General features: G+C 52.9%; 1 protein-coding gene across 2 annotated transcripts in view; it reads right to left on the bottom strand.

Annotated features, from left to right (window-relative positions):
- The window catches only part of MYOM2 (myomesin 2), a 73,824-nt gene that overhangs the window by 33,679 nt on the left and 18,338 nt on the right, over positions 1 to 21,807 (bottom strand). For both annotated transcript variants that reach the window (XM_058719848.1, XM_058719849.1), the window contains exons 7-15: positions 19,967 to 20,055; positions 19,840 to 19,890; positions 17,294 to 17,458; positions 13,271 to 13,432; positions 10,769 to 10,910; positions 8,545 to 8,744; positions 7,840 to 7,893; positions 3,770 to 3,897; positions 291 to 474 (exon numbers count right to left, since the gene is read on the bottom strand). In XM_058719848.1, the coding sequence (XP_058575831.1) occupies positions 291 to 474; positions 3,770 to 3,897; positions 7,840 to 7,893; positions 8,545 to 8,744; positions 10,769 to 10,910; positions 13,271 to 13,432; positions 17,294 to 17,458; positions 19,840 to 19,890; positions 19,967 to 20,055 (1,175 nt within the window). The remainder of the gene's footprint in view (positions 1 to 290; positions 475 to 3,769; positions 3,898 to 7,839; positions 7,894 to 8,544; positions 8,745 to 10,768; positions 10,911 to 13,270; positions 13,433 to 17,293; positions 17,459 to 19,839; positions 19,891 to 19,966; positions 20,056 to 21,807) is intronic.

Raw genomic sequence — 21,807 nt, 5'->3', positions numbered from 1 at the left:
TCTCTCTTTCCCTCTCTCTCTGCCCCTCCCCTGCTCACAAGCTCTCTTTCAGTCTCTCAAAATAAATAAGTAAACTTAAAATAAGACAGAACTTTGGAGAAATGTTGAGTACCAACCAACACAGGGCAAAGAGATCTCTGTCTCCTGTAAAATGAAATTTTAAGACAGCTTGAATTTTAACTCCCATACAACATGAATTGTCTTTTTCAACACAACATGATGGCCTCTGATGTCAGTGACTCAGGGCCTGTCCCCAGCTGTGGTCACTCACGGAACATGACCGTACTCACCAATCATATCCTGGGCCTGAATGGGGGCAGTGATCTCCGATGGTTCGCTCAGGCCATGTTTGTTGGCTGACAAAACCCGGAACACGTATGGCTTCCCTTCAGCAAGGTCAAAGACGGCGTAGCGAGGGGACCGCACAGCTGTCTGGGCGTTGACCCGCTGCCAGCTCCCGCTCCCGACCACCGACTGTGAAGAGACATGGGATTCGCCAAAGGAAGCCAAGAACGGCCCAAACACGTGCTGAAGGAACCATTCTGCGTTAGCTAGCCAAACTAATCTCTAGGGACGTCCGGGGGTAGGGTGCATCCTGGGCCATCAGTAAACCTTTCCTGAATCACGCGAAAAGGGAATTCAACTGGGAAAAGTAGGTAAGAAATTACCCCAAGTTGGAAATGCTCAGCAGTAAAAAGTTTTACGTGAAAGCAAATAAACTTCAAGGAATTAACACATAGGTTGTAGTTTTAGTAAAGTGGAATGAACTGTAAAGAATGAAAGATAACTTAAGATATTCATAAAATTCTATCGTAACTCGACTGGTCACATTTCAATTTAAAATGTACAGTATTTTGCAACTATTATCGTAGTAACAGCAATCTACCTAACCAGCAGCAACGTAAGACGCGCTATGATACATCCGTACATTGGTAGTCACTTAGGCTACCTTATAAAGATCCTCAATCAGAGAAGAGCGACTGTTTTGCTAAATGTAACACAGGATGCCAACTGTAGCGATGACATATAAAGTATACAAAAGACTCTAAAGAAAAAGACTCTTAATATATGTATCATACATTCATCATGACTATTTCAGGGGTGCCCGGGGGGCTCTGTCAATTAAGTGTCCAACTTCGGCTCAGGTCATGATCTCGTGGTCTAGGAGTCCGAGCCCTGTATCAGGCTCTGTGCTGACAGCTCAGAGCCTGGAGCCTGCATCGGATTCTGTGTCTCCCTCTCTGCCCTTCCCCACTCACTCTCTCCCTCCTTCTCTCCCTCTCTCTCTCTCTCTCTTTCTCAAAAATAAATACTTTTTAAAGCATAATGACTATTTCACATGATGGAGTTATCAGTGATTTTCATTTTATTCTATATAATGTCTCTGGATTTCCCAAACTTTCTATATTGCAGGTTTCGTTTTTATCATTTGATTTTCTCATCACTGATAATTATTTTTTTCAACTTCAGTTACAAGTTTTACTTGTTTCCTAAAGAGAAAGATCCCCCTTCCTGAAGGGATCCTGAGGCAGCAAAAGCACGTGCACGGTGACCCTTGGAAAGGCTCCCAAGAACAGTGAAAGCGTTTCAAATGACCCCGGGCTTCTAGAAGTCAGAGTCACATTGAAAGCTGTCTCTTGTTTCAGCAGGAGCGAAGTCACCGTCTAGGGGCTGGTGCAGGCACCCGCAGTCGGAGGCCCCCACGCGCCCCCGTCTGACACTCAGCTGGGGCCGAGCAGAGAGGAGGAGCCTCGCGTTGGAGGAATGACGACAGGGAGGAGGGAGGAAATACAAGGGGCTTACTGCCAAGCTTCTAGAAGCCCAAGAAAGGCTCGGGAGCCAGAGCTAAGTCGGGAGCTGCTCATCCTTCGGTGGAGGCTGGAAGGACGCGTGCAGGTCCCCGTGCCCGGAGCAGGGCCCCCAGGGCATGCGTCTGGAGCTTCACCTCAGGCAAACTAGCCACTGAAGCGGCCACTAGCCGCTGAACCATGGGCGTCAGAAATGACCGGCCACTAGCCACTGAACCACGGGCGTCAACACGGAGGGAACGGGCTGGAAACCACGGGGATCAACATGGAGGGAACGGCCCGGAAGCCGTCCAGGAGCTACCCAGCAGAGGCGCAATCGCACCGAAACTCCGCTCTGGGTGATGCGGCAGGCCATCTGCTGGGCGTCTGGGTGCCGGGCTCCCGCCCCCCACTCTTGGTGTCAGCATAAAGCGGGAAAGAGGAATCCGTATTCCTGCGCTTCCTTCCAGGCCTTGACAGGAATGAAGTCACCACAAGACCACCTCAGACGGGCTGGGGGCGGACCACCCTCCAGGAGCCCACACTCGGCGTGGCCCAGCTCCGGCCCCTCCCGGGGGCCTCAAGCTGCTCCCCGGGCCCCCGGTGCACGCCGCCGGGCCCTGAACGCTTCGCCCTGCAGCACTGCAGGGTCAGCCGCCACGTAAGGCAGCCCCGCAGACCAGCGGTGAGGGCCACGGGGTCCGTCCACGCCCTGGAGGCTGAAACAGCGCTCACTTCGTTCCCGCGTCTGCTTCCTCTAGTTGGACCGTGCGCCGCTCCTGTGCCGCACGCACCTGTTACTTGTTCTGTCCCGTGTGTGTGCCATAAACGGCACGCTCCACACCACACTGTGGCGTAAGTGGAGGGTCACAAAACCAGCCACGGGATCTGGACCACAGCGATTTTTCTCAGTATGGCCCACAGCCCACTAGCAGGTCACTGAGCCCGTGAAGGGGTCAAAAGCTGTGTCCAGCGCTACGGGACAGACCAAAGTCGGAGCGCATCATAGCACGCGGCAAGGATGTCACGGTTTGGGAGTCGTTGGTTAGACGTGTGCATGTGTGTGTGCGACTGTGTGTGCATGTGTGCATGTATGAGTGCGTGTGTGTGCACGTGTGCAACTGTGTGCGCATGTGTGCAAGTGCATGCAGGTGTGCACGTGTGGGCATGTGTGTGCGTGTATGTGTGCGCATGTGCCCGTGTGCATGTATGAGTGTCTGCGCAAGTGTGTCTGAGTGTGTGCATGTGTGTGCCTATGTGTGCTTGTGTACATGTATGAGTGTGCACGTGTGTGCACGTGTGTGCATGTATGTGTGTTCGCGTGTGTGCAAATGTGTGCGTGTGTGTGCTTGTGCACATGTATGTGTGTGCATATGCGTATGGGTGTATGCATTTGTGCATGTGTGTGCACATTTATGAGTGTGTGCATACGTGTATGAGTGTGTGCTCACGTGTGTGCATGTTTGTATGAGTGTGTGCGCACGTGTGTGCATGTGTGTGTGTATGGGTGTGTGCATGTGCATATGTCTGTGCATTTATGAGTGTGTGTGTGCGTGTGCGGGGCTGCAATACACAGCTACTTCTCTCTGCGTCCAGACCTAGAGCCCTCCAGCCAAGAACCGGCTCTCCCCGCCAGCTGCAGTGTGAATCCCTGTACAAGACCGCCACCAAGTGGCCACGCGACCTCTGAACAAACGCAGAGCAGCAGCAAACGACCCTCCTGCCCAGGTCTCACTCATCCTCGAGACGAGACGTGGGAGCTAGACTGCGTCGGCAGGAAGAAAACATACAGATCCCCCATTTCGGTGCCTTGGTGGGGGTGGGGCCGCTCGCTCACAGGAAGGCAGCAAACCCAGACCCAGGACGCAGTCCCCTGATTCCCACTTGCACGGCCGGGCTGGCCACGTACTCATAGCACAGCCGGCTCCCTCAGAGCACAACCCATTGAATGGCACAATGTGAGGGTTTACAACACACGGTACCTTCTCGATGAAATACATCAGCGGCTCCTTGCCGCGGGGAGCAGGCGGGTCCCAGCTGAGGACCACATACGTCCTACTGATCTCTGAGGCATGCACGTTGGTGGGCGGCCCTGGGATCTGCACGTCGCCTGCAGGAGTGATGAACTCAGTTAGTGCTGGGTGTGCCCCAGGTCCCCCCGTTCGCCGGAGCCCATCGTGGGAGCGCGGTCCCCGGGGTACATTCCCAGGCACCAAAGATGTGCCCTATCAGTGACGTCCTCTGCTTCGCTTCTATTTGGGGACGGTAAGCAAACTATTTTTCCCAGCCAAGTCTAATGCACTGCTTAAGATCACCTAATTAGTTTTGTTTCTGACATAAGCCAGCTCATTAAAAAAAAAAAAAAAAAATCTAATCCAAAAATCTTCCAGAGTTCCGCTGGAAGGGGAGGCAGGAAGATCCACCCGGAAGAAATAGAGTGCTTAACCACAGTGCAGCTTTCGAGGTGCCAGGAACCCGTGCAGAGGAGGTGCTCGCGGTCTGTGTTCCGCGATACGGAAGCCTTCCGGAAGGGGATTACCCTCGCTCTGCTGGTCCTCTGGGTTATTTTCCTCGTACTGCTGGCCCTCACAGCCCTGGATCTGTACACTGACCTTCTATAGCCCGTCGTTCTTCCCTCCCCTAGGGGGGCCTGGGCCACGTTCACAAGCACTGGAACCTATACCCACAGGTTTAAAATCCTGGAGTGATATCAATAAGCCTCTTGCAAATAACTAGTTTGGAACATTTGTGATCGGAGGGGTCTGCTGTGCCTGGCTTGTGACACACCCCTTGTTTTAACACACGTGAAGGTGTCGGGGGCGTTATATCTGGAGAGAGCTTTTCATGAGATGTGGAGGTTTTCCAGACCCACAATCTCTGTAGCTGTGATACAAAATGTTATGAGCTTCCGATTAGATTAGCACATGATTAAATCGGTTTGAACGTCCCCAGGACACATCTGAGCCCTTCTCCATATCCCATTGCACCCTGGGGACTGTGCAGCCGGCAAGGAACTGAACCACCGCATGGAGACGGGACAAACAAGACTGGGTCTGGTTTCCCAGGAGTCCTGTTACACATTTTACAGGCCACTCGGCACAGAAGGGTGTCGTGGCCTGATCTAGGAGCTTCCTGGCAAGTGGCTTGGATTCAAACAAGGACTCAGGGAGTCTCTCCAGGAAAGTGCCCAGTAAGGCCGGGTGGAGCGGGACCCACGCACTACGTCCCCTCCTGAAGAGATCCGGACACGGCCCTGACGGGAGAAGATACAGGAACCTCGCCCTCGGGTGACGCGTGCCAAGCCCCCAGGGCTGCAGCCTGGTTTATGCTTTATGCCCAAGGTGCCGCAGGACGTGGGAGGCAAGCCCAGGGAACAGAGGGCGGCAAGGCAGGTGGTGAAGGCAGTAAGGACGTGTGAGCGCCCGCTCACAGGGCTGCCGTCCACGTGCTTTCAGGTCTGAGCGTGTCACTGTCCTCAGACCCCGCACAGAGCCGCCAGGCCCAGAGAAAACGGAGCAGGAAGCATCTCGTCCGATGCTGGGGGAGAAGGAAGAGTCCCCGTTCGTGTCAGCAGGGGACCCCTGGCTGGGGCGAGATGCTTGGGTCCCAGCGCCTTTCGGCGTCAGGCCGACCCGCAGCGGCAGGAGCCTCGGGGATGTGCTGTTGGCGTCAGCCACGGACAGCAGAGAGGGGCCAGGGAGGGGGACAAGGAGAGGCCACGGGCAGAACCCACCTCTGTTACCCATACTCCCAACAGCCGAGAGGAGGGCGCAGAGAGAAGCAAACGAAAGCAAACGGAGAGGACAGGGAACTCCAAGTGCGTTACCAGGTTACCCTGGGGTGTCCCCGTGCCCGGGGCTGCGCATCTCTGGAGCCCACGGCGCTCCCGCGTGACTGCAGGTCAGCAAGCTGGGACGCTCTCCCAGGACCCGGCTCGCAGCGGTGGGACGGGGGGCCCAGGCCCTGGTCTCCCGATCACAAATCCTGCACTTGGTTCTCTCCACCCCGGGAGACTGCAACCCCCACAGGCTGCCCAGACGTCCCCTCCAAGTCAGTGAAACCCGAGCTTCATCCCCGGGATGACAGAGCCCGAGAGACGGTGCACGTGTTCAGAGCACACGGTGCCTTCGCCCCGGACGCCGGGTGTGCAGTTAGCGGAAGGCAAGCCATCTGCCTGGGCTGCGAGGCCTGTGGGCCCTTCCCAGAACGGACTGTGTGCCTTGAGAGCGAGCAAGTCAGGAAAGGTTGGAAAGCTGGGTGACATTCAGAGAGGGGCACTGACCATAATTAACACGTTTGCAAGGGGGGGCGCCGGGGTGCCTTCTCTGACCCGCCTGCCCCTGACCTCGGACAATGTGCGGCCGCACCCCGGAGAGCTGGCGCCCGCTGGCTGGACTCGGGGAGTACCATGGCCCGTCTGAGCGTCTCAGCCCCTGGCCCGCGTGGCCAGACACAAACAGAGCCTCAGGAACACCGGCCACAGTCTGGATATAACACAGCCATGTTCAAGAGTGCATCACACAAAATGAAGGCACCTGCCTTCTTATAAGAAAGGAAGCATGAGAAGCATGAAAAGTGGGGTCTGTGACGTCACTCCAGTTGGAAATAAGATGCATTGCGTCTGTAACTCCCATTTTATCAGCCGGAAAACAAAGTCTCTTACATTGTGTTATTTCTCTGGCACTTAATAGCTGGCCGTTTACACCCAACACGCCCGAATCTATGTGTGAAAAGGCAGATGTTCTCTGCAGACGGGCACGGGTCCTGCCACGGGAAGGTTTATTATATTATTTCTTACTGCCATCGCTTTGCACGGTGACCTTCACGTAATGCAAATTTCACCGATAGGCGTGGGGAGCAGCCTCCTCGTGTGGGGTAATTTTATGTGAATTCCTACACACCCACTCAGGTTGGCTCAGATGGTTCTCTCGTCACTTACCCCAGACGCGAACAAAAGAACTTCCTTTTCCTCGCGTCTGTCAAAAGCGCCTACGTTACCCAGGCTGGGGTGCTGCCGGAACCCCTCCTCCACTCTTAGCAGGACCAGATTTTACTTGTTCAAAGAGCGATGTTTCCATCAGGTATTTATGAAGCCACAGTAAGTCAATCTTCCCTAAGTTGTTTTTCTTTTGTCACCGCTTTCCTGGGCATCTCCCCCCATCTCTGAGAATGTCTGGAAGTGGAGGTCTCATCTAAGCCTTCAGATGTTCCTGTGGGGCTCAGCCAGGACTCTTAAAGGCGTCCCTCTGGATGTTGGGTGTTGAGATACTAGAGAAAAACCATTTTAGGTGCAGAAGATTGCAAGCCTGGAGACCATCTGGGGGCAAATATGGAAATCAACGAAGGAGCCCTCAGTCCGCGGCTCCCTGAGGACAGAGCGCTTAGACCACAGCGATTTCAAAGGAGAGCCTGCTCCAAAGTACGTGTCCTGAGGCTCCAAACTCAACTTGCTTCGTTTTTAAGTTTTTCATTGTTCTCTATGAACTGTCCTTGTAAGTCCACGTAAGATCTTTGGCTTTCTGATTCATAATGCCAGGTTCCCCTCCTTAATAAATTCATCCTCCTCCTTGTCTCTGAGAGAACTATCTAGGAGAAGTGTTCATAAAATCCAGTATAAATGAGGGAAATGCAAACTTTCAGACCAGGGATACCGACTGCAAGAACTCACTCCATTTCGGTTAAAATGCTGGAAATACAATCTTGGCTTAAAAGGAAAAACTAAAATAGTCCTCCACTAACGGAGTCTGAGAGAAGGGGCCCCAGCCTCAGCCGGTGATCAAGGCTCAGATTCAGTTTGATCTTCTCTGCACGCCCCCAGGAGAATGCCATAGTGAACCCTACATGGAAGCAATGAGGCCCCGTGACGACCCCTGGATTCTAATCCTCTCCTCACTCTGCCCTGCTTGTGCTTCCTGACTTCCACAGGCCGTAAGCACGCAGGCCTGACCCGCGGGTTTTACGTTTACATGTGAAGCCTGTGCTGACCAGCTGATCACACTCTACTTGCCACCCTGAATCCCCAGCTGAGCCAAAGCGGTGAGAGGCCACTTACCCTCAAGGTCGTCCTGATACATTACGACTTCTTTATCCCCCTCCAAATGGACCGCTGCAGAGAGAAAGGTTGGTGCTCAATTTGGCATCCGATGGTTTCCTGAAGAAAGCCCAGCTTCCCTAACCGAGCGTGGGATCCAAATCACCTCCGCGTTATGATTACAGCATACTCCCGACTCTACAGGAATCAGCGTAGGTATTCCGAACAGGCTTAAGAGTTAGTGCTTCCCAGATCTTTGTACCGGATCAGAAAGCCCGGGGAGGGGTGGGGAGGGTAAGGAACACGTACGGGCTCACTTAAAACCATGATTGAGGGGCCCACCGTCCCATCCCTTTCGGGAATCTGGGTCATGGGAAATTAAACTTCGGAAACAGAGCGGCCTGGTCTCAAAGCCTTCTGAGTCTTAGCATGTGTTGAGATCGCATCACCAACGGACCAAGAAAAGGCTAATTCTGAACCCAGAGATCTGGATTCCAGTGGAGGGGCATGAGGACGGACGGCAGTGTGCGTTCGTGGTGAAGCACACGCACCCGCCCGGCCGCCCCGCCCCTAACACGGCCCCGGTGGACACACGGGCACCACGAAATATCACCGCCCCATGCTCGGCCCCAGGAGACGTTCTTAAGGCTCACATACAGCTGAGCACAGAAGACAACGTCCCAAGTTTCCAAGACACGACTGGAGCTTGAAATCTGCACGGCCTACCTTGTAACCTCCTGAGGTCTACGGGGTCAAGGGCAGCCACGGCCTCGGAGACTCTGGAAGGCCTGCTGATGCCCGCGCTGTTGACTGCCCTCACGCGGAATATGTAAGACCTCCCTTCAAAAAGGCCTGTCACGGGGTATTTGCAGATTTTCACAGGTGCGTCATTGCACTGAACCCAATTGTCTGTCCCCACTTCACATCTGTGAATTACAAAAAGAGTAGAGAATAACAAATACATCAGCCTAGTAAATTCACTCAGGTCTATACACCTATTCTACACACACATGATGTATCTAGGACAACTGTAACAGGAAAATACCTTGCATTGGTAGAAACCGATGCTGGTGAAGTACTGATTTATGTCAAAAGTAGTACAAATAAACCATAAAAGACAAAGCTACTTAGGAAATGTGAAATATATTTATATATTTAAAAGCTTGATGACTTATAGCTTGAAAATCAGTTCCTGCCTTCAACCACATTTAGGCAAAATGACCTCCAAAGGTCATTCGAGGCATATCCTTGATAGTCCTTTTTCCGACACATGTGGCGAGATCACAGGGTGCCCTAAGCTCCCCAGCACGCCCAATGCCAGGGTGCAGGGGAGTGCCCCGCTGCCCGTCCCCCACACGCCTCCCACCCTACTGAGCCCCAGAAGTGAACGGTCTCCAGCCCGCTGGCTCAGTCTCTCCCGATGCCAGAAATACGTGTCTTTCAAGCACGTCTCGTGTGGAATTTGGAAGTCTTTTGAAAACACTTAAGTGCTGACCAGACACCTGGAAATGCAGAAGAGATCGGCCTCCATTTTTCAGAGGCTGAGAAATTTCAGCACCAAAACATCATGGCAAATTCCCAGGAGAACACAGCAAGTTCAGAGAAATCATTTTCGGAGACATTCGGAGCCAGGTTGTATATTCACTTTAAAGAATCAACTCTCTTTCTAACTCTTCGGAATTTTTAATGGAAGTTCTGCGACCCACACGTGCTAACCTGTTACAGTCACAACGTGACATGGTCATAGCTGAGCATCTGGCAGGGAACAACTTGGCTTAAATCAACACCTGGCTGTTGCAGGACAGGAGGGCGCATAGGGTAAGAGCTGCCTCCCCAGACCTGAAGTCCTGTTGTGTTTATCTTTGCCAATGAAGGAGAGAGGGGGCAGGTCATTAACTGCGAAGGGCCATGAAATTGTTTTCGCCAAATCGCTGAAAAAATTATCAAATGTCACAGGAAAACAGAAAATAGCTTTGTTTCAGTTTTTTGTTTTTTAATTCAAGGTAAACCCCGACCGATGCCCTCTGCAAAAGCTGACCTTAGCACTTCCAAATATCATCCCGATGGTGAATATTTTACCTAAACAAGCAGCTTTGTTGGTGTGGAAAAGGGAACTTAACAAATGTACTGACAAAAAAAAAAAAAAAAGATTTGATTTTTCTGAAACAAACGTCTTATTTTACTGTGTTTTATACATACGGCATCTTAAATCCCTCCCCATACGCATCATCTTCTGATAGATCCATAGCTTAGACCTTTTATCTTACTTCCAAATTCATTTTCTTTGACTACGGTTTTTCTCAGTGATTGGTGTGTGTAATTGAGGCATAAACTGCATGTGCAACAAATTCACCGACTCTGCTTGGTTTCCTTCCCAGGCTCTGAGTGCCACACCAAGTAAAACAACATGAAAGAATTAAGACTGATGCGTTTTGTGATGATCCACATTTAAGTTATTAACTCAAAGGTGAAGTCCGATCTTCTGTACTTGAAATGTCAATAGATTTTTTTTTAACTTGGAAACAAGAAGAAAACCTAATTTAATGGAGAGGAAGACTGGAATTTGGGTTCGAATGGGCAGGCGCTCTTCCCAGCTACGCTTCACGCGGCCTGTCTTCTGCTCCGGAAGGAGGCGCAGGACTGAAGTTCTCCCCAGAACCCACAACCAGGGTTCCGCGTGCCGGGAGAAGCTGGAGGGCATTCGGTACCGGGTGTCGGACAGGCAGGCAGAGCTCCAAGCACCACATGCAGAAGTCTACCCGCCCTCGCCCCGCCATTTGGTGATATCTTCCAACTATCCGGTCAGGAGCCTTAAATAACCATATAGTGACGTACCTGATCAAGAACGCTGTCGTGAACTTGAGTTTAGAAGTATATCCAAAGACACTGTCCATGCCAACAATAATTTCAGGAACGTTCCCATCCCCGGAAGAAGACAATGGGCACTCACCGATCAACGAAATAGCCAATGACAGGGCTCTCCATGGTCGTGTTGGGCGGCTTCCAAGTCACGATGACATAATCGCGGTTTGCGTCATAGCACCGCAAGTCCATAGGCGCACCAGGAGCCCCGGTCACCAGTGGGTCTGCGTCTGCACCGGGGGGAGGGGGAGGGGAGGCATGAGGCTTGGGACACTGTCAAGCCTGTTCATGGCTCCTTCAAACTCAGACTTGTATCTACTCGACTCGATCTGACCCCTGCTTCGTCCTCACGTCTAAATGACCTGACTTCTTTTTGACTACGATGCATTGGTGACAAGAAATATAAGCCTAGTTAGGAGGTTTTAAAGTCAACATGTTCTGCCCTCTATAAGGTACTCAAGTCTATGATTTTTTTTGTAACTGATTCCAAAATGGAAGGTCACCTTCTCTTGATAGTGGATTATCCCATAAGGTCATGTCAAAAACTAACCAATGAAATGATAATAGTGTGGCCTTTTTAACACCTGAGAAATATTACCTTAGACGCTTTTATCTTTCAAAATCCTTCGGAGATTGAGGATTTAAACCTTTCTTTTTCTGCAAGCTGTGAGCAAACATTTAGGTCCACACGACACTCACTCTTTCATGGGCCACTCGTGACCACGGTGCACATTAAGTTTTATTTTCAGGTTTTAATTACAGGAGCACTGAGGCCAGCAGAGCTATTCAGAAAGTGGGTATGCCAAACATTGAATTTCCTTACCTACAATCTGTATTTATTCCGTAACCATGACTGTCACACTCTCCTGTTCGAGGCATATTAAAAGCTAAGCATTTCGTGACATTGAGCCAAATATTTTCTCTCCCATTCAAAATGCTCAGAAAGTAATCAGAACAGTAAAACTCCCCCCTACGTGCATTATTTTCCTCCTGCTGGTGGTGCTGAATAAGCAAGGCGATTTCAGCTATGCTGTATTTATTGCATTTTTATGGGGCGAGACATCTTGCCAGAAGGCGTACAGGAGAACGGGAGGGACACTTTAATGCCAACCTAATAAAAATGGTAAAACTTCACAGAAGGGCCTAAAACCCCGGCCCTGCAGGTTTATGCCATCTTGTGGGAGTGGGGAGGGGGAGGGTATTTGTTTTACATTTATTCCTTTTTTTTTTTTTAAGTTATAATACCCCCTGATGATACAGCCCTTTCTTGCGCTCTGACAGCTCCAGTGGAAAACAGAATATGCTGATGGGACCATCCCAGGCACATATAACCAGAGCTGGCGGTAGGCACAAAGGTGCCGGGAACACCGAGTGCAGGTCAGGCTGGGCAGCCCGTCCGAATGGAGGGGCTCAGGCAACTAGAGCGGAAGTGTTCTGGGATCTTCGGCGGGGCTCAGCTGGGCCCTGTGGAGGAGGGCCTCCAAGCTGGAGGCCACAGGGGTCTGGGAGTAGATACAGGCAAAAGGGCTCTGCCAGGTGAAGAGAAAAGCCCGGGGGCTGTTGAGTGTCCAAGGGAAGGCTCCAGCTGAGGGTCCAGACACCTGACCCCCTGCCCCTCCAGCCTGGAGAAGTCCCCCAGGCCTCTGAGCCTCCACATTTGCATTTGGGAAACAGAGAATAACAGCCCTTGCTTACAAAATGGGCCTAAGAATTGTAGGGTATATACACATACGTGTGGATGTGTGTGTGTGTGTGTGTGTGTGTGTGTGTGGACGTGCACATGCACACCTGTGTGCACACATACACAGACACATACATACACTGCATACCTATGATATACATAATTTTATCCATTTCATGTGTCCATGTGTCCGTTTTGTACAGGATAGATACACGATGTGTACGCATATGACACGTCCACGTATAAACGTGCACATACACATACACACATCTCCGTGCTCACGTGTGATAGGGATTCGTAGATCATGTACAGAACGTGTGACCCCGTGGCTGGTATGCCATGACTTTGTCCTCAATTCCATGAACTGGGAGTCAGGAAGCCGCCGGCGGGACCACGTCAGGAAGAAAGGGGACAGCGCGCAGACTGCTGGATGTCAAGCTCTTTGCAGGTGCCAATGCCACGCAGGCATCCTACCCACACACTCGCTGGAGGCAGTGATGACAACAGCAGCCCTCCCCTCCCGGCCTGTCCTCGTGAGTACGCCCAGAGGCAATGAGGGGCGCCCCCCTGGAACCCCCTACTCCGGGGCCCCCTCAGCTCTGCAACGCTCTCGAGAATTAGTAACGCAGGCGTATTCATGCTGGAAAGCCGTCTCATAGATTCTATCGATTTATCAACGGAGAGACAAAAATGGAGATTCTGATCTGTTCCCAAGTGTAGTCAGGGACTCGTTGTCAGGACAGGAGCTGACACGCAGGACAGGGAACGCTCGCGTCACGTCAGGAGGCTCCGAGGAGCAGAGTGAGTGGCCCCACACACGCACCTGCTCCGGCCTAGCCCCTGTGAGGTCCCAGCCTCCCGCGCTCACGCCCTGACTGTGCCCCCCTCACCCCTGGAGGCTCCACGTACCGCAGACAAACAGGAAGGCGCTGTGCTCGCTGATGCCCCCTCTGGACACAATCCTCAAGGTGTACAGACCCTCGTCGTCCTTGTTCAGGTGGCTGAACGACAGGGAGGCCTGGCCTTCGCCAAAGAACATCTTGGTCCACTTGGACTCCTTCACTAGCACATCTGAAAGAGCATGCAACACGGGATCGCCTCAGAAACCGTCAAGGAGATCGGACGATGAAAGTGGACAATGTGTCCTGGCCGGGCGGCAGGACACAAAGGAAGGGAGCCTCAGCCTCACAATGACCCGAGGGCGTGTGACACGCCAGGAGCACACACGGTGGCCCGTCGGGAGGACGGAGGCATCCTCAGGACAGGACCGAGGCCCGCACTCGGGGTGCGCAGACACCCGGCGCGTCTCCGCGGGGACGGGGGGTCGACCTGGGCTCAGAGCTCCCGGCGGTGTGACTGCTGTCTGCCTGTCCCGCCCCACCCACACCTAACCACGTGGTCTAACCACGTGGTCTAACCACGGCCACGGCTTCCTCGCAGGTAACACTCTCCTGGGCGGAAAGCTGGCCTGGGAAAGACCCCACCCATGCGCCTCAGCAAAGAAAGGACAAGCACGGACAAACCGTCCATCAGAGGCCGCGAAATGAAAAAGGCGGCTGCGGAAAAAGAACAGATGAAACCACAGTGGTGAAAAACACCCACTCTGGAAATCAAGGAAACAGCGAACGAGCGATCCTCGTCCGCCTCCTAATTTGGCTACATCCACACTTGGGAAGGGCAGAGAGATCCCGCCACCCGCCTCCCAGGGGAGAACAGCCACACGGGGTGAGTCTTAGGACAGGCACACCGTTTGGGGCACAAGCACAAGTTCCAAGAACGTGTCCCAGGGTAACAGAGATGCATGGTGACGGTTTCATTCAAGAACTGTCCCGGGGCACCTGGCGGGCTCAGTCAGGTAAGCATCTGACTCTTGACTTTGGCTCAGGGCACGATCTCATGTTTCGTGGGTTCAAGCCCCACATCGGGCTCCGTGCTGGCAACACAGAGCCTGCTTGGGATTCTCTCTCTCCTGCTCTCTCTGCCCCTCCCCTGCTCGCTCCCTCCCTCTCTCTCTCTCAAAATAAATAAGTAAGCTCTAAAAAAAAACCAGAATTGTTCCTAATGGGAAAAATAAAGACCAACTCAAGCCCTGAGACCGAGGACAAATACGGACCATCCTACAATGGGATACGGTGCCCCAGAGCCAATGACATCAAACTACTGTCATGAAGACACTGTGTGGCCTTTTGTGAAATGAAGAAAAGGAGAGTTGTAAGTTTTAACATGTATGTACACATACAGGATATATTCTACAGCCAAGTGGTAAGAGTAATTTTGGGGATGGGGCACCCGGGTGGCTCAGTGGGTTGGGCGTCTGACTTCGGCTCAGGTCATGACCTCATGGTTCGTGAGTTCGAGCCCAGTGTCGGGCTCTGTGCCGACAGCTCAGAGCCTGCAGCCTGCTTCCGATTCTGTGTCTCCCTCTCTCTGCCCCTCCCCTGCTTGTGTGTGCTCTCTCTCTCTCCCTGTCTCAAGAATAAACATTAAAAAAGAAAAAAAATTTCTAAAAAAGACTAATTTTAGGGTGAGAAAAATTACAATTTAGGGGTTTTTTTTTTTGCAAAAAACAGACACGACATTTGTATAAGAAAAAAGTTATTTGTGTATTTTCCATTTTAAAAACAGGCTTGTCTCAGGCTTGACTGGCAGGCTCAGGAGTGCATTGCCCAACAAAGTACCCTGCTGCACACAGTAGGACTTTCCCTTCCTGGAGCCCAAGAGGCGAAGCCCCACTCAGCAGCACTCTGTCCCGACAGCATGGAGCCTGCTGGGATTCTGTCTGTCTCTCCCCTACTCTCTGCCCCTCTCCCCTTCACACTCTTTCTCAAATAAAAATAAAAAGTATTTTTTAAAAATTTTAAGTATCATAAAAGTAGAAAGTTTAAAATATTCTGTCACTTTTTCTCTCTTATCCAGAGGAACTAGCACAGTACCTGATACACAGTAAGTATAATATAAATATAAATATAATATAAAAATATAACGTGATTTAATACAAAATACAACGTTAAAATGTAACACTCCAGAAAGAAGTGAGTGAGATAGGATGATCAAGTCATTGGAGTGGAGGGGGAAGGCTCCCCAGTCCGCAAGCCAGTGGGGGGTCCTTGCGGGCACCTGGGTCTTGGACCTCCAGCCGCCAGAAGTGTGGGAGGTCCGTCCACTGTGTAAGCCGCCCGGCCGTGGTATTTCTGTCAGCGCAGCCGGGACGGACTAAGACACCAGGCTATTCCCGGCAGGATGCTGTCGTGGCTCGTGCTCTCGAGGACCTGTCTGTCCCCACAAAGTCCCTCACGCGCCATAGGGAATGCACAGCACGTACGCATGTGACTTGCTTGCAGTCACATGTATTTAAGACCAGGGCCCATCAGCTGGAGTGGCATGTCTAGCCAGGATCCAGTCCCCTGACCAGAGGCCCACCCCACCACGGGCTCCGTAAGCATCTCAGGACTTGCCAAATGGGCCTCAAGTGCAAATCACACCCAGGGGTGGGTCTCGGGTTTTAATATGAGTAAACTTGGTTCTCCCTCCTCCTGTTAGATTAGAGTTCTAATCCATCTTAACTTGTGTCCCCAATTCCACATGTCCCGTTTGCACGGTGCACCTGCCGTGCCTCACGGAGGATAGCATTCCTCGGGCTGACACCACTTCGGGGTTTGCCAGCCACCTGGAGCCTCACAGCTCATTAATTTTAAGGGGTAAAAAAAAAACCCAAAATCTCCTTGCATTTTAATGTCTACAAATAAGCCACTGATAAGTCTCTACCGGTTCCCTCTTGAATACTAAAGCCCGTGAAGATCTTACCGTGACTGTGCACGCGGGGCGTCTGGCACAGCTAAGCCCCCTAATGCCACAAGGCCCCAGCTCGCCATGGGGACAGGCCAGGCACTGGCTCCGAGCACAAGTTCTCCGCACAGAGGTCAAGGCCAGGAAAGTGCCGCGTCACCCGGATGCCAGGCGCTTCCCCGTCACTAGGAAACCCTCCAAAGCTGACATCACTATCCTCCGGGGACATAATGAAAACTTTCCTCAAACCTATGTCATTCTCCACAGAAGAAGTAAATTAGAATCTTGGAACTCAAGTTAGACCTCCTGTCTTAAATTAGAACTACAGAGGGTAAATGAAATCCCGTCTGTCACCACAAAGATTGTCCCCTTCCCTCCCTCGGCTCCACTCAGACTGGACACGTGGTCCTTGCCATGTATTTGGCAAAGCGTCACGTTCTGGGACATTTCTTACACTTTAAAAAGACACGGCTTTATATTTCTATTTTCCTGCAGCCGGATTATAAATACCTTGTGGGCAGGCTGGCCTACGTCCTTGTCATATTTTGCACCCTGTTAGGGCCCAAGAAGAGATAAGCAGGCCAGTCGCACTGGCTGCACAGAAAACCGGTTTCTGTTAGGAGCCCCAGGGCAGACACGATGAAGGAAAACCCTCTCGCACCATCCTTGCACCTCACAGGACAGCCGCGCACGCTGGGAAGGAGCGCAGCATCTGCCCCAGTCCTGCTGCGCAGGAAGCACCTTGAACAAGCCCCTTGTCGCGGCGCCCACCTGTCGCAGGGAGCCACAACCCCATCCCCGTCTCGGGTCCGGGCGGAAGAAGAGTGTCACGTTCAACACACAGTCCAACACACAATAAATGGCAGGGGTTGTTTTAGCCAAGGAGGGACATAGAGACACAGACACCTCGCTTCTTCTTAACCCCAGAAAGACCCTTCTTAGGCAGCTATCAAGATCTCCTGTGCCTCCTCTAAATTCGGGCACCCCCGTTGACCTCTCACACGCTGGGGTGAAGGTCAGGGTCCGTGGCAGGCTCCCGGCTCTCCCCAGTCTCCCTGCTGGCCGTGCTGTCTGCAGCGACCACGGCGGGGACACGAACGCCCAGGGGTGTCCCCGGTCGGGGGGTGGTCCCCACATCACACTCACCATCTCGGTACCACTCGGCACGCGGCTGCACCCTCTTCAGCTCCGGCGTCACCAGCAGCGTGCACTTGAGAGTGACAGTCTCGCCTTCCCTCCTGAAGGTGACTCCAAATTTCTCCAGAAACTGGACGTCAAAGTGCATGTACGGGATCACGGACGAAGGGGGCACTGTGCAGGGAGAGCGGGACAGCGTTAGGGTGGCAGGCGCAGGAATTCCCAGCCCAGCAGGTACACAGCAGGCCGTGACCGCGCAAGTCCCCCAATCCACCATCACACATCCCGTCCTCGAGACAGGTGCGTGACGGGATAGACCGGTGTCCCCCAAAGTCACGTGTCAAAGCCCTAAGCCCCAGAGAGAAGGTACGAGGAGGTGGGGTCTTGGGAAGGGGAGGAGTTCTAGATCAGGCCATGAGGGTGGGCTCCCTGATGGGACTAGCGTCCTTATCAGGACGGGCAGACGCTCGGGCTCTCTCTCCTCCGTGGGCGGACGCGGTGAGAAGGCGCCATCCGCACAGCTGGAAGGGGGCCGCAGCCGCTGGGCCGACACAGTGATCTCTGACTTCTGAGATCCGTGAGTAGACGCGTGAGGTTGAGGCCCCCAGCGTGCTGTCGCGTCCTGGCAGCTGAGCTCACTAACCCACTCCCAGAGAACCAGAAGACCCGTCCTGGAGAGGAGCGGACCCTCTGTGACAGAGGGGACAGAAACAGGTGGGACAGGAGGCAACCCGGAGTCTGAACCACAGGTAAGAGTAAAGGGTTTGAATCCTGCATCGACCCCACATGGGGGGCTTTCTTGTCGTCAGAATGAACTGTGGCACGTTCATCAACTGAATGCCATTTACGCTGCAGACAAAATGAATTAACCAGATCCAGAGGCACCGAAACTGAATCTCAAAAATATACTGTTTAGTGGAGGGGACAGTATTTTAGAAAAAAAGTGCACAGTAAATTTTCAAAATAAAAACCACCTGTGACTTAGAAACACATGCCTTCAGGGAAGATGTTTTTAAGGAGCTGGGAGCTTCAAGGTAAGAGTTTCTTCTTGGAGGAAGACGGGTGAGGGGAAGGAGGGAAGGATTGTGGAGATTCCTCAACTCCTGATAGTTTTGCTCCCTAAAAACACCCGAAGGTCACCGAAGTGTCCATTTGAAAATGCTTATTAGCTTTGTGTTCTGCCGATCAGACTCCAATTTTTTAAAAATAACTGAAAAAAAGTGGCAAAATATTCACATCTGCTGAACACGGGTGGTGGACGACTGCACAGCGTCTATTATGTCACGGTCCGTGCATATCAGTATGTTATAGATACCGCAGAGGTTTTACTCAAGCAGACACAATTTTAACCAACAGAGGAACCCCAGGGGACGGGACCAGGGAACAGCCCCCAAGGTCCCTTCCGGCTGCACCGGTGCCTCAGGGCCATCCTCCCAGTGGGCTCCACATGGTCCCTGGAACCCAGGGGACACCATCAGACGTCTCCCCAACACACACACTCTCGGGCCTCCCTGCCTCTCCACCTGTCGGCTCTGAACTTGTCCTGCTCACCTGCTAATGGTCTTCGACAACCCCCGAGGGAGGACACGAGCCAATCCAATACCTGACCCAGAAATGGTCAAGGGCCGACCACACACAAGTGTCCAGCGGCTGCCAGAAAGGCTTTCCCCTCGGGCACCCGACCTGAAGTCAGGTCTTCACCGACACTTGACCTGTAACATCTCCACCTCCCGTCAGGGTAAAATGAAAGCTGCTGCGGAATCACATGATTATTCTTTCGGAAGGTCAGGTCAATCCCAAACCTCACTCCCATCCCGTGAAAAAGCCACGGTAAGTCACTGAGTCAGCCTGCCAAGTCCTGGTCCTGGAGGTGCTACGGACATGGCTCCCTTCTCCACCCTCACCCGACTCAGGCCACCCCAGCTTCCTGGCCTTCTGGCTCGACACCAGCCCTGGGACTCAGGAAGACACTCGACTTGCCTCATCAGGGGCCCACCTCAGGTCGCCTTGGAAACAGGGGGCCCACCGGTGGCCTCCAGTCCCCAAGCCCCACAGAGGAGCTGACAGCATCAGACATGTGTCCACAGTGCAGAGAGGGAGAACCTTCCCAACAGGTAAGCGAAAGAGCCGGGCCCGAAGTCACAGGGGCTATGGGCATCACACACAGCGGGAAGGGAGCGTCCACCGTTTAAAGGCAGGGCCCCGAGCCAGCTTCTGAACGTCATGTGCCACACGCCGCCACCCTGCTCGACGGTGGCTGTTTGCTATAAATGGGCCCTGTGGCAACAGCACGCATTCAGGTCAAAGATCTGGATTCCCTGTTGTCCCCAATCCAAAGGTGTGAGGTCCGTCAGGTTCACCAGCGTCTCAGAATTCCACGTAGCCACAGAGTTACGTGGGGACAGCCTGTCAGCATACTAGCACTGCCAGCAAAGACGGAAGAGTCTTCTGACACACGGCTTTAAGAAACGATTCGACCCTCAGAAAATGACTTTTTAATTCTGTGCTGTGTCCCCACGCGTTTTTCTGCACAAAAAGGAAAACAGCGGACTTACATCCGATAGGGAGTCCCACCGAACGGAACGGCTCCTCGTCTCCGTGGAACCCTGCAAGACAAGCCGCTGAAGGGCACGGGGGACGGGAGGCGCCAAGGCGTGCCCGCACCCCGGGAGGACAACTCACTTCTCACGACCACGGCAGCGTTGGTTGACACTTGTCCGTACCCATTTGTGGCCACCGCGGAGTACGTTGCTGTGTCATCAAAGTTTGCCCTTGGAGGAGAGAAAGCAAGGTCACGCCCTGAATGCACTGTGGGACTGTTCTGCAGGGGCCGGTGACCCTAATCTGAGCACCAGGTTCCTCGAAAGCCACGCGTGTGACCCAGATCCTTTGTTCGTGAGTGGTTAGTTTAAGAACAATGCCAGCTCTGTCTGTGGAACAAGGTGGTAATTATAGACACGGCAAGGTCTGATCCCAGACTACGGCTTCCCTGTCCTCGAGGAAAACAGTAGTACAGATGCTTCTCGATCTCCTCGACTGCATTCTCAAGGGGAAGTCTATGTGCCCCTCTGGCTCAATTTTTCTTCCTCTATAGGATTCGTGGCTTTATTTTGCCAATGGGAAGGCCCCCCTGACCTCCACCACCGGGAAAATTAACTCCACCTCACTCCACACCCGGGGTTTCCATGTGGACGGGAGAGTATTTCCCAAGCCCCAAAATAACAGATACGAAGCACCCACTCGGGGGTGTTTTGAAGGTGTCGAACTGGACCCAGCCCAGGCAGCCATCCCCAGGGCCATAGGGATGATGGACACCCACCTCCAGAAAGAACCGTGACCCAGGAACCACCAGACCCCAGCTTCTCCAGGCTGGAGCCCCTCCGCACCCCCCCCCCCCAAAACTGATCTGGAAAAAGTTGAAGCTTCCCAACAGGATACAGAAGATGTCACAGACACCACGGATATAGGCAGGAAACTGAGCCCCAACACGGGGCTCAAACTCACGAACCACAAGGTCATGACCCGCGCCGAAACTGAGAGTGGGATGCTTAACCCACCGAGCCACCCCGGCGCCCCAAGCCATTTCGTTTTCATAAATGCATTCTGCAGACAGGAGGGTATCCTGCGTCTGGGATCAGATACCCACACCTGCCCCTGCAAGCAGCACCCCCACCGGCAACAGCACGGCACAGCCAAGGCCACACGGAGAGAAGCACAGAGATCTGTGAGAACCGCTGGGTCAGGGTGTCCCGACCCTGCGCCACGTGCAGAGAGGGGAGACCGGCCGCCACAGGAACACGGGTCCTCAGAGAGCACGTATGAGGAGGTCACTTAGCGCCATCCAGTCGGGCACCGTGAATCTCTTTCCTGTCTCCTTGGCCTCCCGGACTTCACACTGGTGGTCCTCAGGCTGTGCCCCGTGGTTTACAAACCAAATCTTCCCATTTTCTCTTCAATGTATATTTTAGCAGTTTTTCAAAGTACGGCAGGGGTGCCTAGTGGCTCAGATGGTTTAGTGTCCGACTTCAGCTCAGGTCACGATCTCACAGCTCGTGGGATCGAGCCCGAGTCGGGCTCTGTGCTGACAGCGTGGAGCCTGCTTGGGATTCTCTCTCCCTCTCTCTGCCCCTGCCCCACTCCATCACGCACATGCGCACGCTCTCTATCAAAATAAATAAAGTTTAAAAAGAAAGATCCTTTAAAAAGTGCAGGAACCACAGGCACTCGGCAAGCGGCGCTGGGATATTACGAGCTGGCAGACGGGTCACGTCAGATCCTCGCCTTCGCTCCACCTGCTTGATGAGTTCATCCGCTGACTTTGTAACAGACAGACAGCATCCGCCTTAAACTTCTCAAGTACGTCTACCGTGCACCTGCCCTTCACTCAGGTGACTCTGACAATCAAATAAAACAACGTATTTGAAAACATTTGTAGTTTGTAGGACCGTCCCTCGCTCGTACACTATTCATTAAAACATATTAGCAGAGCTCCCGGACCCAAGTTCGAAGATGCTTCCCTGCTC

The sequence above is a fragment of the Neofelis nebulosa genome, chromosome 3 (assembly GCF_028018385.1).
Source record: "Neofelis nebulosa isolate mNeoNeb1 chromosome 3, mNeoNeb1.pri, whole genome shotgun sequence".
NCBI classification, from domain to species: Eukaryota; Metazoa; Chordata; class Mammalia; order Carnivora; family Felidae; genus Neofelis; species Neofelis nebulosa.
The sequence above is the reverse complement of the archived record's forward strand: the minus strand, read 5'-3'. Positions and strand labels throughout refer to the sequence as shown.